The sequence below is a fragment of the Mastacembelus armatus genome, chromosome 11, assembly GCF_900324485.2.
Source record: "Mastacembelus armatus chromosome 11, fMasArm1.2, whole genome shotgun sequence".
In the NCBI taxonomy this organism is placed as follows: domain Eukaryota; kingdom Metazoa; phylum Chordata; class Actinopteri; order Synbranchiformes; family Mastacembelidae; genus Mastacembelus; species Mastacembelus armatus.
In genome coordinates, this window is record NC_046643.1 from 7,982,952 (window position 1) to 7,996,896 (window position 13,945).

At 39.4% G+C, this 13,945-nt stretch overlaps 1 protein-coding gene across 1 annotated transcript in view; it reads left to right on the forward strand.

The window, feature by feature from the left end:
• Window positions 1-13,945, forward strand: part of csmd2 (CUB and Sushi multiple domains 2) — a 198,949-nt gene that overhangs the window by 151,679 nt on the left and 33,325 nt on the right. The window contains exons 37-47 of the mRNA XM_026299974.1: window positions 748-844; window positions 1,276-1,380; window positions 1,652-1,770; window positions 3,451-3,520; window positions 4,956-5,072; window positions 5,283-5,492; window positions 6,922-7,110; window positions 9,352-9,529; window positions 11,566-11,711; window positions 11,806-11,886; window positions 12,470-12,583. Of these exons, the coding sequence (XP_026155759.1) occupies window positions 748-844; window positions 1,276-1,380; window positions 1,652-1,770; window positions 3,451-3,520; window positions 4,956-5,072; window positions 5,283-5,492; window positions 6,922-7,110; window positions 9,352-9,529; window positions 11,566-11,711; window positions 11,806-11,886; window positions 12,470-12,583 (1,426 nt within the window). The remainder of the gene's footprint in view (window positions 1-747; window positions 845-1,275; window positions 1,381-1,651; window positions 1,771-3,450; window positions 3,521-4,955; window positions 5,073-5,282; window positions 5,493-6,921; window positions 7,111-9,351; window positions 9,530-11,565; window positions 11,712-11,805; window positions 11,887-12,469; window positions 12,584-13,945) is intronic.

The window sequence follows — 13,945 nt, forward strand, 5'->3', positions numbered from 1 at the left end:
GCTTACAGTATGTGGAAACAGTGGCAGCTGTAGTTAGAATAGGTCTGAGTCTGCCTCTCTTTGAAAAATGTTCAACATTTTCTGCAGCTGTCTCCTTAATTGCAAATCTAATGCCCAGCACTTGGACAGAGCCTTCTAAGAGAACATATAAAAAAAATTTAAAAAACCAAACATACATTACCCAATGACTTCTGTGTTATTCTAGAGAATTTTTAACAACTTCTTTGTGAAGTCTTTCGTGGCTTTGATCATTTTATGGTTCACGCCTTATGTACTTTAAACTATATAAAAAGAAAAAAAAAGTGCACTCTTAGCTATCACTGTTCCTGTACGACCCAGAATAAATACTAAAGAAAGGAGTGAAGATTGTTGACTTTGGGGTCATGATTTGCACAGAGAAACTGCTTGCTGGGGAAGTTTTTCGTGATATTTTAACAAGGAGTTCGTTGTGTCAGCACCTAGACACCAAATGGCCATGCTTTTAGTTTTTCGCTATGGCCCCTTTTCACATAGGCCTTTTTTTGTTTCTTACTCTTCCACTCATTAATCTCCAACCCTTCAACTTCATTTTTAATTTCCCTGCACATACACATACAGGAGCCTGCTGCTATTGCTCTGCTCCCAAAATCCCATCCTCCTTTCTGTACTGAGATTTGCTTTCTTTAACTTTTCACTAATTTTATTCTTTTTCTCTTTTTCCAACCCCCCTGGCCCCTCCTTTTTTGGTTCATTTCTTTCCTGTCTCAGATCCAGGTAATCAGCTTTGTCACGGAGCAGAACTGGGACTCACTGGAGGTGTTTGATGGTGGAGACAATACTGACACCATGCTCGGCAGCTTCTCAGGTATTGCGGTATATACTATACGTTTATACATGTGCATTTATTTTCTTACATGTGTTTCAGAGTTTTCGGTGTTTATTTCCTTGGACATAAAACAGAGAGAGGTTTAACTATATATATATATATATATATATATATATATATATATTTTGTTTTGTTTTATCAGCAAACCACATACCCACAGTTTGCCCCATTCTTTGTCTTGTTAGGAGCGAGCAGGTCACGCTGCTATGGATCCTTATCCTCATGCATCTCTACGCAGTCATTCATGCTTACATTTTTTTCTCCATGCACATGCCATATATTGAAGCACATATGCCCTTAAGTGTGCAAATCTAAAGTTTTTCAGCTGTTTGCCAGTTCCTGCAGTTAGTTATGGTCGCTCTATGCAGAAGATAGCATCACTTAACTCCACTATTAATCTTCTCCCTAAGGCACCACGGTCCCAGCTCTCCTCAACAGTACCTCCAACCAGCTCTACCTCCACTTTTTCTCTGATATTAGTGTGTCTGCAGCTGGTTTCAGGCTGGAATACAAAAGTAAGTGGGGGGAAAAAAAACACTTCATACTACTCAAAGTAGGTACCAATACCTTGAGGAAGTATTACATCAAATAAGGGTACATTTCTTATGAAGACTTGCTTGTGTTTTTCCCTGTGGTGGGATGCCTGTCCTGCAGTGTTTTATTCATATTCTGCATTGAAATTTGCCATTTTAATCATTGCCTTTTTGTTTCTATATAATTATATTTTAATGTTTTTCTTTTTTCTCTGTCCCTGTCATTTATTTCATCTGTTCTTGAACTTTTCAGCGGTGTCTCTGACTAACTGTCCAGAGCCCGTGGTTCCTATGAATGGCATTAAGGTTGGGGAACGTTTTCAGATGAATAATGTGGTGTCCTTCCAGTGTGAACCTGGATACACTCTACAGGTAACATTTCCCAGCTCTGATATGGTTCAGTCGTAAATTACAATAAAACCAGAGTGATGCTTGTCCTTTTCTACCTTTTGTCACGCCTGTCAATTCTGTTTTTCTCCAGTCATTTACTGAAGCAGAGATGACACGTAACAGACTTGATGGACTGGTTCCTGTTGCTAGACATCTCAGAGGCTGATTTTAAAGTTTTACTTTTGTCACTTTTCATTTTTGGACCTCAACATTATTGCTTTCATTACATTAATGTGATTAAATAAGTCTAAAATAGTTTTAATCTTGTGGAGTACTCTTTACTAAACATTAATTATGTAACATACATATCTTAGGTGAATTTTCCAAATGGTTTTTCTTATGATTCATCTCTTTCATCCTCTGAGTTTTATGATGTATAACCTATCCAATGCAGTGGAGAGGTATCGCCTATAGATAGTTATCCCCTATTTACTGGCTTTCATTCATTGGATGTGGGGCTGGTTCGTTCAGAATTCTCCTCAGCCTCCAGGTTTGATTAGATTTTTGCACATCCTCCAGTGCTTCCACAGTCATCTCTGCTTCAGGGGACAGATGGTGACATCTGTGAAACACACTGGATGCACTAGTTCACGTAATTCTATTTGAAAGTTCGCTTTCTACCCCACAGCAACTGTATCAAGACTGTGAGTTCCCACCAGTTCTCACTCCCTGTCCTCATCTTGAAATGTCAGGTTTAGTTTAGGTCACTGGCTTTTTTTTCACATTGGTTATGTTTAGTATCTTTGATTGTAATATACCTTAGTTTGATGACTATGAAAATCAAAAAAAAAAATCACAATTCTGTGTCCCACTCTGGTAATCAAACTCATTAGCTAATACAGTATATAAATGCAGTTATTATGAGAATGCATCTCAGTTATCCTGAGCTTCATTAAAGTTGTCCAGTCATTTTACTATAAGGCAATTCAAAACTCCATTTTCTGTGGATAATCAAATAATATTGTCTATTATTATAGAAAATATAAGGTTATGCCACTAATTCACAATCATCTACATGGCCAGAATATTGCTTTTTTCACACTGGACGGAGTAGTCGCTTTATCAGGGAGAATTATGTAAATGCACAGAGAAATAAAGTAAGTAATCACATTAAGAAACATTATTCATGGAGTCATATTTTGTTGTACAACAAATTATGTCAGTCATACTGTAATAACACCAATATCTAGTCTCTCCATCTCTTTTTACATCACACTCTGCAAGGATTTCAAGACATTGTTTCTTTCTTACATATTCTTGTATGCATAAATACCTTATTTCTTCCACTTATCTTCTAGAAATTGCATGATTATTAATTGGTGTATCTGACCTAAATTCAGGTTGATAAATGTATTGTTTAGGTAAAGCAGCAATAAATATTCATGTCTCTGTAACCACTCCCTCTGTTTCTCTCTGTATGATAATCTTAATATGCCTGTGATGAATATATAATATGCCAGGCTGTTGTTCTTTCACCTCAGATGGATTTAGTCATTGAGTTTCCACCTGAAATGATGCAGAGACAGGCAGCAGGTTCAAATATTTGTAACCACCGATGAGTGACAGTTAGGAGAACAAATTAATTAATTGCCTGTTCTTTGTATCACTTTTGTCTTTGTATCTCTGTGTTTGCATATGTTGGTGCACGGATGCTCCTTGCAGGGGAACTCACACATCACCTGTATGCCTGGAACAGTTAGACGATGGAATTACCCCCCTCCCCTCTGCATAGGTAAAGGTTTTTTTTCTTTCCTTACCCCTGTTTTTGCTCCTATTTTCCCTTATTTATGCTCCCTGATTTGTTTTTTTCTGTACTTTTCTTTTCTGAGCACATTGAGCTAATTATTCCAAACAGGCCAAGGTCCCAATATAAACAGTCATAGTGTTGTAGTGAAGTTTTCGTCATCAGCAACCTTTGAGTGAAAACAAACACGTAATACTATGTGTTTCTACATAATGTAGATGTCAAAGCTATGTTATACCTTTTCAATACTGTTAGCTAACACACAAAAACATTTCATATACATTTAGCCATGGATAACCTTGCAATTCAAATCCATCAGAAAAAGAAGAAAATAAAAGATTCTGTATAAATAAGAAAAGCAGAAATAATATTTTACTAGTTAGTTTTGAAATGAATTTGGTATTTTTACCTTAAAGGTTAAGAAGCACAAACAGCATTGTGTTTCTTTTTCATTTTGCACCTTGGGCACCTTGGGCGCCTCCTTTCCTGTTAGAGTGCCTTGACAAACGGGTTCCACTTATTGGAACAAGCTGCTATTGCCTAATTAGTTCCATCCCAGGCCATGATTGGTTGAAGTCGAGAGAAGATTCATTGTGTTCACAGGCATCAGCAGTTTCCTGATTACTTCAGGCTTTTTCTGCTGCTACTGGACAACATTTAACCCCTCACTTATTCCTTAAAGAAACACAGTTGAACAGCGTGGTTTCTGTGTGGTTTCTCTCTCTGACTTATGTATGCTGTTTGTTTCTTAATCTTCTCTGTGTTTGGCTTTTTCCATTGCAGTCACATGGCTTTTTTTTTTCTTGAGCCATCTAATTATTTTACCATTATTTTTACCATCCTTTAATCTTTTTAATTTCGGTGTCAGAATCCTTCACTCTTTTCATCTTCCTTGATCCCATCTCTTCTTTCATATACCTTTTTCCCCCATTTCACCTCTTTTCTAGCTCTTTTGATTCTTAGTCCTGAATTTTAGTCAAGGAAAAAATTGTCCGACTGTGGTTTAAGATGAAAGGAGAAGGGTAAAGAGCAGAAAAAGATACAGTATGTGACGCCTTCATATCTCAAGTAAAGAGAAGAGCTCCAAAGTTATTTTAATAGTGAAATAAAAAGCTCTGATGAGATGCTGTCTCTTTCAACTGTTAAAACATCTTTGCATTATTTTAATTTTGCTAATAAAAAATTATGCGCTTGAAGAAGGAGATATTTGGTGTGATGGGAGAGACGTCATAGGTTGATGTGCTTAATGCACTTTGGAGTAATTTAGTTTAATATCATTAAGCATTTTCTATTAGCACTGCAGTTGTTCAAGACTGCCAGTCCCACCAAACAAAGAACTGTACTCAAACATGTAATATTCTTCTAATTTGGGAGAACAACAGTTTGCAGAGGCTAATGAAATGCTTTCTCCATCCTTTGCCAGCTCAATGTGGAGGAATCCGGGAGGAGATGGAGGGCATGATTCTAAGCCCTGGTTTCCCTGGCAACTACCCTAGCAACAGTGACTGCACCTGGAGAATCTACCTGCCTGTTGGTTACGGTGAGCATCATGAGAGGCCCTTACAGCATGCTATACTTTGGCATTTCACACTCAAGAACCTTAATTACACAAATTGTAGGGGTAGATTATGGAATGACAATATTTGGTTAAATTAATTTGATAGTGAGTGTGTGCAAGGGTGCCTTTTAAATTTCAAGAAGAGGATTTTGATTCTTTTTCTGTTTGATTTCCCCTTTCTTCTTTTCCCAGGAGCCCACATTCAGTTCCTCAACTTCTCCACTGAGGCCAACCATGATTTCCTAGAGATACGCAATGGACCCCTTGATACAAGCACCGTCATAGGGCGATTCAGTGGCCCTGATATTCCCTCCTCCCTTCTCACCACCTCTCATGAGACCACAGTATATTTCCATAGTGACCATTCACAGAACAAACCAGGTTTCAGGTTTGAGTACCAGGGTAAGAATATAAACATAATGATGATGATAAGAAAGTATACTCAGAATTCCTAGTAAAAGATTGGAACAGGAAATTATGATCAGCCTTAAAGATCGTGTCTGACAAAAATAGACTTGGTGAATATATAATTACAATAATGAGCATAATCACCCAGACTAAATTGCAGAGTGAATCAGTATCAGTATTGTGAGTTACTTTCATCCGCAAAGCTTGATCCAACAAGTGGTTACTTCAGTGCAACTGGAGATTCTGGCTGATTCAAACCACCTGTGCTGTCACTGAAATGTGCGGTCCACTGAATGTAACAGTAATCATTAAAGCTATTTCTGTGAGTTGATGTAATCACAGAATCACTGTAAGCATGAAGACTTAAGACACAAATTATGTCTCGTAAAACCAAACTGATAAATTACAATCTCTGTCACCTTTTTTTTTTTCGTTTACTTATGTACTACCAGTGTCACTTGACTTAGCGTTATGCCATAACATTACTAAATTAGCCCACTCAGCCAGTAAATTCCCCATATCTATAAATCTCTGTATATAAAACTGTTGATCACTAAAATATTTCCTCACCATGTGCCAACAAAAGGCTTCAATGTATATCTGCATGACTGCAAGGAATAAATTGCCCTTGTCTACAAATGCAACAGGCACACAAAGTTTGCATTTTGTGGTTCAACAAACGAGCCGGCAAATTGAAAGGTAGCATTGTGCATTTACATAATTGTGTATACATTACCATATAAATCAAGTATTATATTTGCAAAGAGCCCCCCTTTTGCAGTGTTTGCATGTGCTATCTGCTACAAAAGGAAGCTGTGATCCATAGAAATCAATTTCTTTAGTCATATTTATATCCTGACTCTTCAAGGCTCAGTGCCTGGCCTGCTTTTGTGTCCAAGAGGAAAAAAGAAAAAATTATTTACCCACACTACTTCTGGTGACTGCATCATACTCCACAAGTCAAACCCACCCCTGGCATTTTTTTGTTCTCTGAAAACTCCTGTAGAAAGGAGGAGGATGCACAAAGAGTGTGTGGGAGGTTGAGCACAAGGAGGAGGAACAACAGAAAGATGAGGAAGGGGAATTAAAAATGGAAAATAAAAATAGAGGAGGCTCCTTTACTGCTGGTGTCTGGAGGCAGTGCATTCATAGATTCCTAATTTCTGGCCATTAGAATCTGAAGAATCTGAAACAATGAAATGTTCACCTTCTGAAGATGACTTTAGAGATGGGATATAATAATTTCTCTGATATGCTTTGTCATTATGATATTAAATGGTGGTATCATATTTAATTCAATATTTCACTACCAAAGTATTATATGATTACCTTACAAGGTGGCTTAATAAAAGTGTCTTACTTTAATGGCATATTAATTATTTATTTGAAATAACTGATCTAATTCCTTCTCTCCCTCCCTCAGCATATGAGCTACAGGAATGCCCTGACCCGGAGCCTTTTCATTACGGAGTGGTGGTGGGAGCTGGCTTCAATGTGGGCCAGTCTATTTCCTTTGAGTGTCTGCCTGGTTATCAGCTAATGGGACACTCCATCCTGACCTGCGAGCATGGCACCACCCGCAACTGGGATCACCCTTTCCCACGTTGTGAAGGTAAGGGATATGAGATTTGTCTCATTTATATACATGTAATCTACACTAAACTACCACTAAATAATTCCAAACAAGTGGTTGAATAAATTGCCGAAACTAAAAACATCCTTCTAAACTTCCTGTTGAGAATGTATTGAGCTGTTACATCATTACCGTGAACTGCAGCCATGAAGATAATGATTATCTACTATAAATAATGCAATTAAGTTGAATTATTATCCCCCATTAATGAAGGAAAGTACTCCTCAATGAAAATCAATGCAGTGATTAAAAGGAATGGAAACTAATAAAAGATAAATAAAATAGGTGCTAATTTGAAAAGAAAAGTAATGGGTGTTTTTTTTTTTTTTTTTTTTTTTTTTTTTTGCCTCGCCCTTGACCCACATTCTCACGCTCACGCTGTCGATTATTCAATAAGGCAGGAAAAATTACAGAGAGAGGTGATGGCCATGACACTGGAACTTTGAATGGGTGAGCAGGGAAATAAATGGGTGTGAGAGAAGAATCAACAGAGAGCAAAGCTAGAGGGGACAGGGGATAGAAATAGTATTCTCTCTTAGGTATTTCTCTTTATTTCTAAATTGTGAATATTCATGTCAAATTTAAAACTGAAAGATTATTTCCAGATACCTGCTATAAAAAATATATATCTCTGTCTGATTTCATGTGTTTGCATGCATATCCATATTTTTCTGTGTGTACAGAGGCATGTCTGTAAGCAAATGAAATACAGTAAATGAATGGGTTGTCTTTTTATTTAAAATGCACACATCCTAAAATATGTTTGTGTATGTGTGAGTGCACATGCAGTATCCTGGACTGAAGAAGTGATTTAGCAGGAGAGGCGGCAACTGGAGATGTACATATCTAAACACACACACACACACACACACACGCACACGCACAAATACACAAATGTATGATTAACTTTTTGCCATATTAAATTCAAGCTAACTTTTTATCCTCCTTTTTTCCTCAGTATTGTTTTCTTGCTTCCAGATACTGTACCTGTTTGCTTGGCGTTATAATTCCACCACATGGTTTGTTTGTTCCCACTTCTCACTATAATTAACCTTTACTCTCTCATCTCCTTCATCATCCCTTCTCTTCCTGCAATATTTTTACAAATAAACATATGTGGGAAGTGTGAAAAGAACATGATTTTCCAGGAATTGTTGTGAATGTTAAAACAATTCCAACACTTTCAAGCTTCTTGTTCCCGGATAAACTTTCTTTTCTTTCCTTTCACACATAAGGCTTAAATATCCAGTCAATGACTTTAGCCAGAGGTGAAACTGCATAAAGTGTCCAGGATTTAATCAGTTGGTCTGATCAATAGCTCATTTAACAGCTGAGGCAGCAGCAGAAGGACCATGCAACCACAGGGCTAAAACAGACAGCTGTATTACACGAATACACACATAACCTGAGACAGAAACAGAGGAATAAAACATGTAAGATCTACTTTGGAAAGGATTGTATACCCCCTAGGTATCCAAGGTTGTGCCATTAAGCAGAATACCCTGTCTGGGTTGCTTGACATGCCTGCACTACTCTGATTACCACTCCTTCCTGATTTTTTTCTGCTTCACCACTTTGAATATGGGGTGTCTCTAAGGGCACCAGTGGGAGTGTTATGCTTCATAATCGTTAAGTCGGTTAGAACGTTCTGAGTTCCTGACGAACATTTGAAACATGGTTTCTGCACATTTGAGGCTAGGTGCTGGGGTGTGTGCATGTGGTTGACTCAGACACTCAGAGTATTGCGCATGTGGGGGGAAATGCTGTTGTAACCTTTCTTCTAACTCAAACACACACACATACACAAGGGGAAACATATTCATGCATATCCACTCTGTACAGTATCTACATACTGTACATATACAGTACACACCTCAAAAGCCCAGTCCACACTAACCCTCGGCTCATTTCCTCACTCTCTCTCTTCACCCCCAATGGGAGAGGGTTGAGGCCTTATCTTAGCAAAACACTCCATCCAAGTCCCCACTTGCTAACAGGCTTTACTGGCTAATCTTTAACTCAGACAAGCGCCTGGGCACAAGACGAAGGGTGAAATAGAGGGGGAGAGAGACACTGAGAAGGGAAGCAGAAGAAGAGTGGGGTGAAAAAAAAAATCCCATTTTTCCACCGATTGCAGCTGAATTATGCATCTGTCCTGTTCAATTCCTGACCCACTGATATATTTACAATGCCTCTCTGTCTCTGCCTTCTCCCTCTCAGCCCCTTGTGGTGGGAACATCACATCAGACAACGGGACCATCTTCTCCCCAGGTTACCCAGGGGAATACCCTAGCTCAGCTGACTGCTCCTGGTTGCTCACCGTGGCTCCAGGCTTTGGCATCAAACTTAACTTCACACTGCTTCAGGTTCACGGACCTCACAACTTCATCACTGTCTGGTAAGGAATGATTTGGTTGTAGATATGGAAATTCATTTTACTGTACATATTGTGTACATTTAGGACCTCAAAAATTCACTGCATTTTAGCTTGTGAGTCAACAGAAATTCTATTTTAATGATTTATTTATTAACAGCCAAACCACTAGGTACTGGAACAAAGCCTTTAGCTCTGTAATTCACATATCATTTTGATGTTTGTTTGTTTGTCTGTTTGCAATTTCATTCATCCTTTTTCTCATGGCAGCATGTGTGGTGCTTGACACAACTGCACCAAGGTCCATGTAACTAATCTTTTATCTCCTTCCTTTTCATTCACTGTCCTTTATGAGTGAACTAGAGTGTAGCCTCCTACGAAGTCTCCCTCATGTTTGTCATTCATTGCAGTGGCAAACAATCTGCAAGGTCACCTCCGCCTTGTTTTGATACTTTAACCTGTCTTTCTATGTGGCATTGTTGCTCTTCCCATATTTGCCATTCCCTCTTTGCATACCCTCGCCTTACACATTTTCCTTGTTTCTGTATGTATATTTATTATTCTGGATAATTGTACGAAGGCAGGGGGTAACTCAGAGATCAACTTAACAAGCATTAAATGATTTTAGGTAAAATGCTAAAATCTGGTAAAAACTTCAGTTTGGCAACCCTGGTGGTGATAGCAGAAACCTCTGACAATGAAAAAACCTCTGGTGGTTTTTCTTTTTATGTGAAAGGAAAAGATTTTTGCATCCTAACTACCCAAACATTAACACTGAATGAATGCAGTCAGCCAGGAACAACCGCAGTCAGAGTAGTCAATATAAAATCCTCCCCGCTCTACATACTGTATGTGTGTGTGTGTGTGACAGGAGAGACGGCTATAGGCATTAGTTTTGGATGGTAGAAATATTTGTTCAGTGTGTGTGTCAGTATATGTGTCAGGACAATGATTTGGTAGGTGTATGTATTTTTGCCTGACTGAGTATATGGGGGGTAAAGCTTCTTTTCATCACCTGTAATGCACTGAAGGGCCTGCCATATGTGCAACCAAAGACAGGATTTTCCATGCATGATGGTTGCCAGTCCCAGTTGATCCCTTCTCCCTGAGACAAGCTCCAAAGGTCCCAGTTCTCAGTGAGACCGGAGGTTTGATTGCCAGCCAACCTGGCGACTTGACGACCACATGAAAAGTGCACATGTCATGGGGTGACAGCTATGTTTTGCAGAATGGGCTGCTTATGGAAATTCTGAAGATTTTTGTCAATGGAGAGTTTATGACACTAAGTCAACATTCCTAAAGAGAGCCAAAATATCCAATTTCTATCTATTGTTGCTTTTCTGTAAACAGTCCCTACTGTGTTGATCTTTCCCAACAAGCTCCTGCGGAGCCAAGATGGGAACTATCATGTTTCCCAGTTTCCAGTTACCACCGCTGTGTATCTATCCACTGAACTACTGAGCCAAGGAAATGGGCTTCGTAATGGCAGCTTGGCCAGAGTGCTGTCAGGCAGCAGTCCCTAGCCAGCCGTTTCCAGAGCTGCTTGTAATCTCCCATGCCCAGTCTGACAGCCAAAGACAGATGGTTTTTAAGCTGAATGGTTGTGGCAGGAATCTGGGAGCTGGCTTAATCGGCCATGCCCACACCAGGGGACAGCCAAGGCTGGGCCACAACTTCCAGAGACACTCCCATTAGATGGCAGTTAGCAGGAAGAGCACAATCCAGACCTGTCATTCCATGCTTATCTCTAATTTTTACCTTATTTCAACATAATCACCCAGAGCAGCCCAGAGTAATTGCTTTGGTTATGATGAATTGAGAGCAGCTTGGTTATATGCTGCAATTGGAAGCTGTTTCACTGTAACCTGGCATGTGGCCTTGTTTGGTTTTCTCACAAGTAAGCATCACAGAGGCCCGAGGTGCTTTATGTTTAGAGACCAAGTGAGCACTTGAGTAGAGGCTGCTGACAGAAAATACCCTTGGTTAATTATCGCCACTGTATCTCCAGTGCGCTGTTAGTTTTGAAGTTATCGTTGACCAGAGACCTTTTTTTGTTTTAGGGATGGTCCACAAGAGACAGCCAGGAAACTGGGGGTGTTCACTGATGGAGAGCCCAATGACCCACCCAGTAGCACATCAAATCAAGTCCTGATCCGTTTCCGTAGTAACACAGAGAAGGGTGGACTGTTCCGTATTGGCTACCACGGTATATGATTTATCTTACTAGATCCTAATGTCAGCCTGTTATTTTACATATAACCTGTGATTGACTCCTTTCATGTCTGATGCTCTCAATGTAGCTTACAGGCTGCAGCACTGCCTGCCTCCACCCATCATTCCTAATGCAGAGATCCTGATGGCAAGCAAGGAGTTTAAAATTGGTAGGTGGAAGTGCTGTCACAAAGCACCATATTCACACACACGGACCCACCATCACTGCTATCTACGCACTGCTGACTTTTTTTGGTCACATCCTGATGTGTGGAACTGTAGCATTCCTAGGAGTTAATCTCACTGTCAGTTCACTTCCTGGCTTGGACAGACTGCTGCTCAAGGTTTACTGACTAGGGCGGTGGCACTGAATACACATTCAACCCAAAACTACTTCACTCAGGGAGTAGCTGTATAAATGAATGATTATGACAAATATTTAGAAAACCAGAGGGATTCAGGGCAGGTGTTCTCATTCTCCCCTGTAGAAGACAATAGAGATTAGTCAGAGACACAAAAGCAGCAGCACGTACATTGTGTTTCATCTATGGGGTCCCTCGTGTAGATTTATTATTTTACTTTTTCCTTTGTAAACTTTCTCTTTTGAAGACAGTGCATCAGGATTAGTTCTCTGTCATATTAGCATTCTGGTTAAGGAGCACTGGCTGATTTGTAAAAATACTTTAACTTTGACTCCTATCATCTCTGATCCGGTGTAAACTACACCTCTTCCTCTTCCATTTCTCTCTTCAGGTGATATAGTGCGCTACCGGTGTCTTCCAGGCTACCAGTTAAGTGGAAACAGCATCTTGACCTGCCGGTTGGGGACACACTTGGAGTTTGAGGGGCCACCTCCCTCATGTGATGGTGAGATTGAGAGCTTGAAAACCTATTTAGGGAAAAGTATGCTTGTTGTTGTTTTATTTTAAGCAGTTGAGGGCCTTGCTCAAGATCACATCAGTAATGGTAATGGGGAAGAGGGCAGGTATTACTCTTCCATGTTTATTGTGTTGTCCAGAGACTGAAACTATGACATTAAACTCTCCCTTTTCACATTTTAATACCACATACATTGTGTATATTTGTCCCAGGCTGCTTTATGTTTATTTTCACCCTAAAATTCAATAGACAGTAGGTAGTAAATGATGAAAATGCATGCTCCTCTCTGTACGTGCACAGTCAGGTTTGTAAAAATAGTAACTTTACTAATGTGCACATTGCACATTGCATTGAAATTTAGGGCTTAATGGGTTAATCACATATATCAACAAATAGGTGAAATGCTGCTTTCATATGTTGAGTTTCACCAGGATTATAGGTGGCCTGTATTATTTTGCTTTAACCACAGACTCATGCACCAGTTGCAGTTTTGCCTTATTTCTGGTTCCCACGAGTACTCTTTCTCCCCATAGTCATGAAGCAGCAGCCACATATCACTTTGGTAGCACTTTCTATCTCTATGGATGATACTCGGCTCCCATGAGGCTGAGGGTAGCTGATGTGGTGCTTGCTACATGCAAAGATATCGTCCTCCCAGAGGACCCAGTGAATGCAGTGTTCCCAAAACACCACATCATCATAATACTTTATGTTGTGAGCAATACTTCTCTGCTGGGCAAGAAACCGGGTGCCTAAGGGGAACTTTTTGTTTCTGTCTGGTTAAAAATTACAAAAAGGAAGTATCTCTCATTCTTCTTTTTTTTAATGCTGTACTACTTTTTTATTCTTTATGCTTTTTTGTTACCGTTTTGTGCTTGTCACTCTGTGGGTTATGTGATGGCCGAGAAACTGTAGGCAAACTTTGATAAACTAATTTTGAGTGCTAAGTAGGAAAAATACACAGACGTTCTCAGCGTGAGGTGGAAAAAGGAGGAAGGTAAGAAAAAGTTGTGTGAAAGAAAGAGGCAATGAAAGGGAGTCAGGAGCTATAATGATAAAATAAGAGTCAGAACCAAGGAGGATAAGATTCAAGTCAGACAGAAGCACTGAAAAAGGGAAATTATGGTATGGTTGTGGTATAAGATTACCGTAAATATAAGTGTAATATTTATCAGTCTCCTTGCTCACCCTTCACTGTACCTAAGGACCTGCACATGTGCAATTGAAAGCATCCACCAACATATATGTTATTTAAAAATCTCATGCTTTTTTGTGCACAGCTTTGCTGTTCCACTCGAAACAAATCTGTGTGCTATTTTTAAAATTGAAGTGAAAGTCAGTGACAGTTAC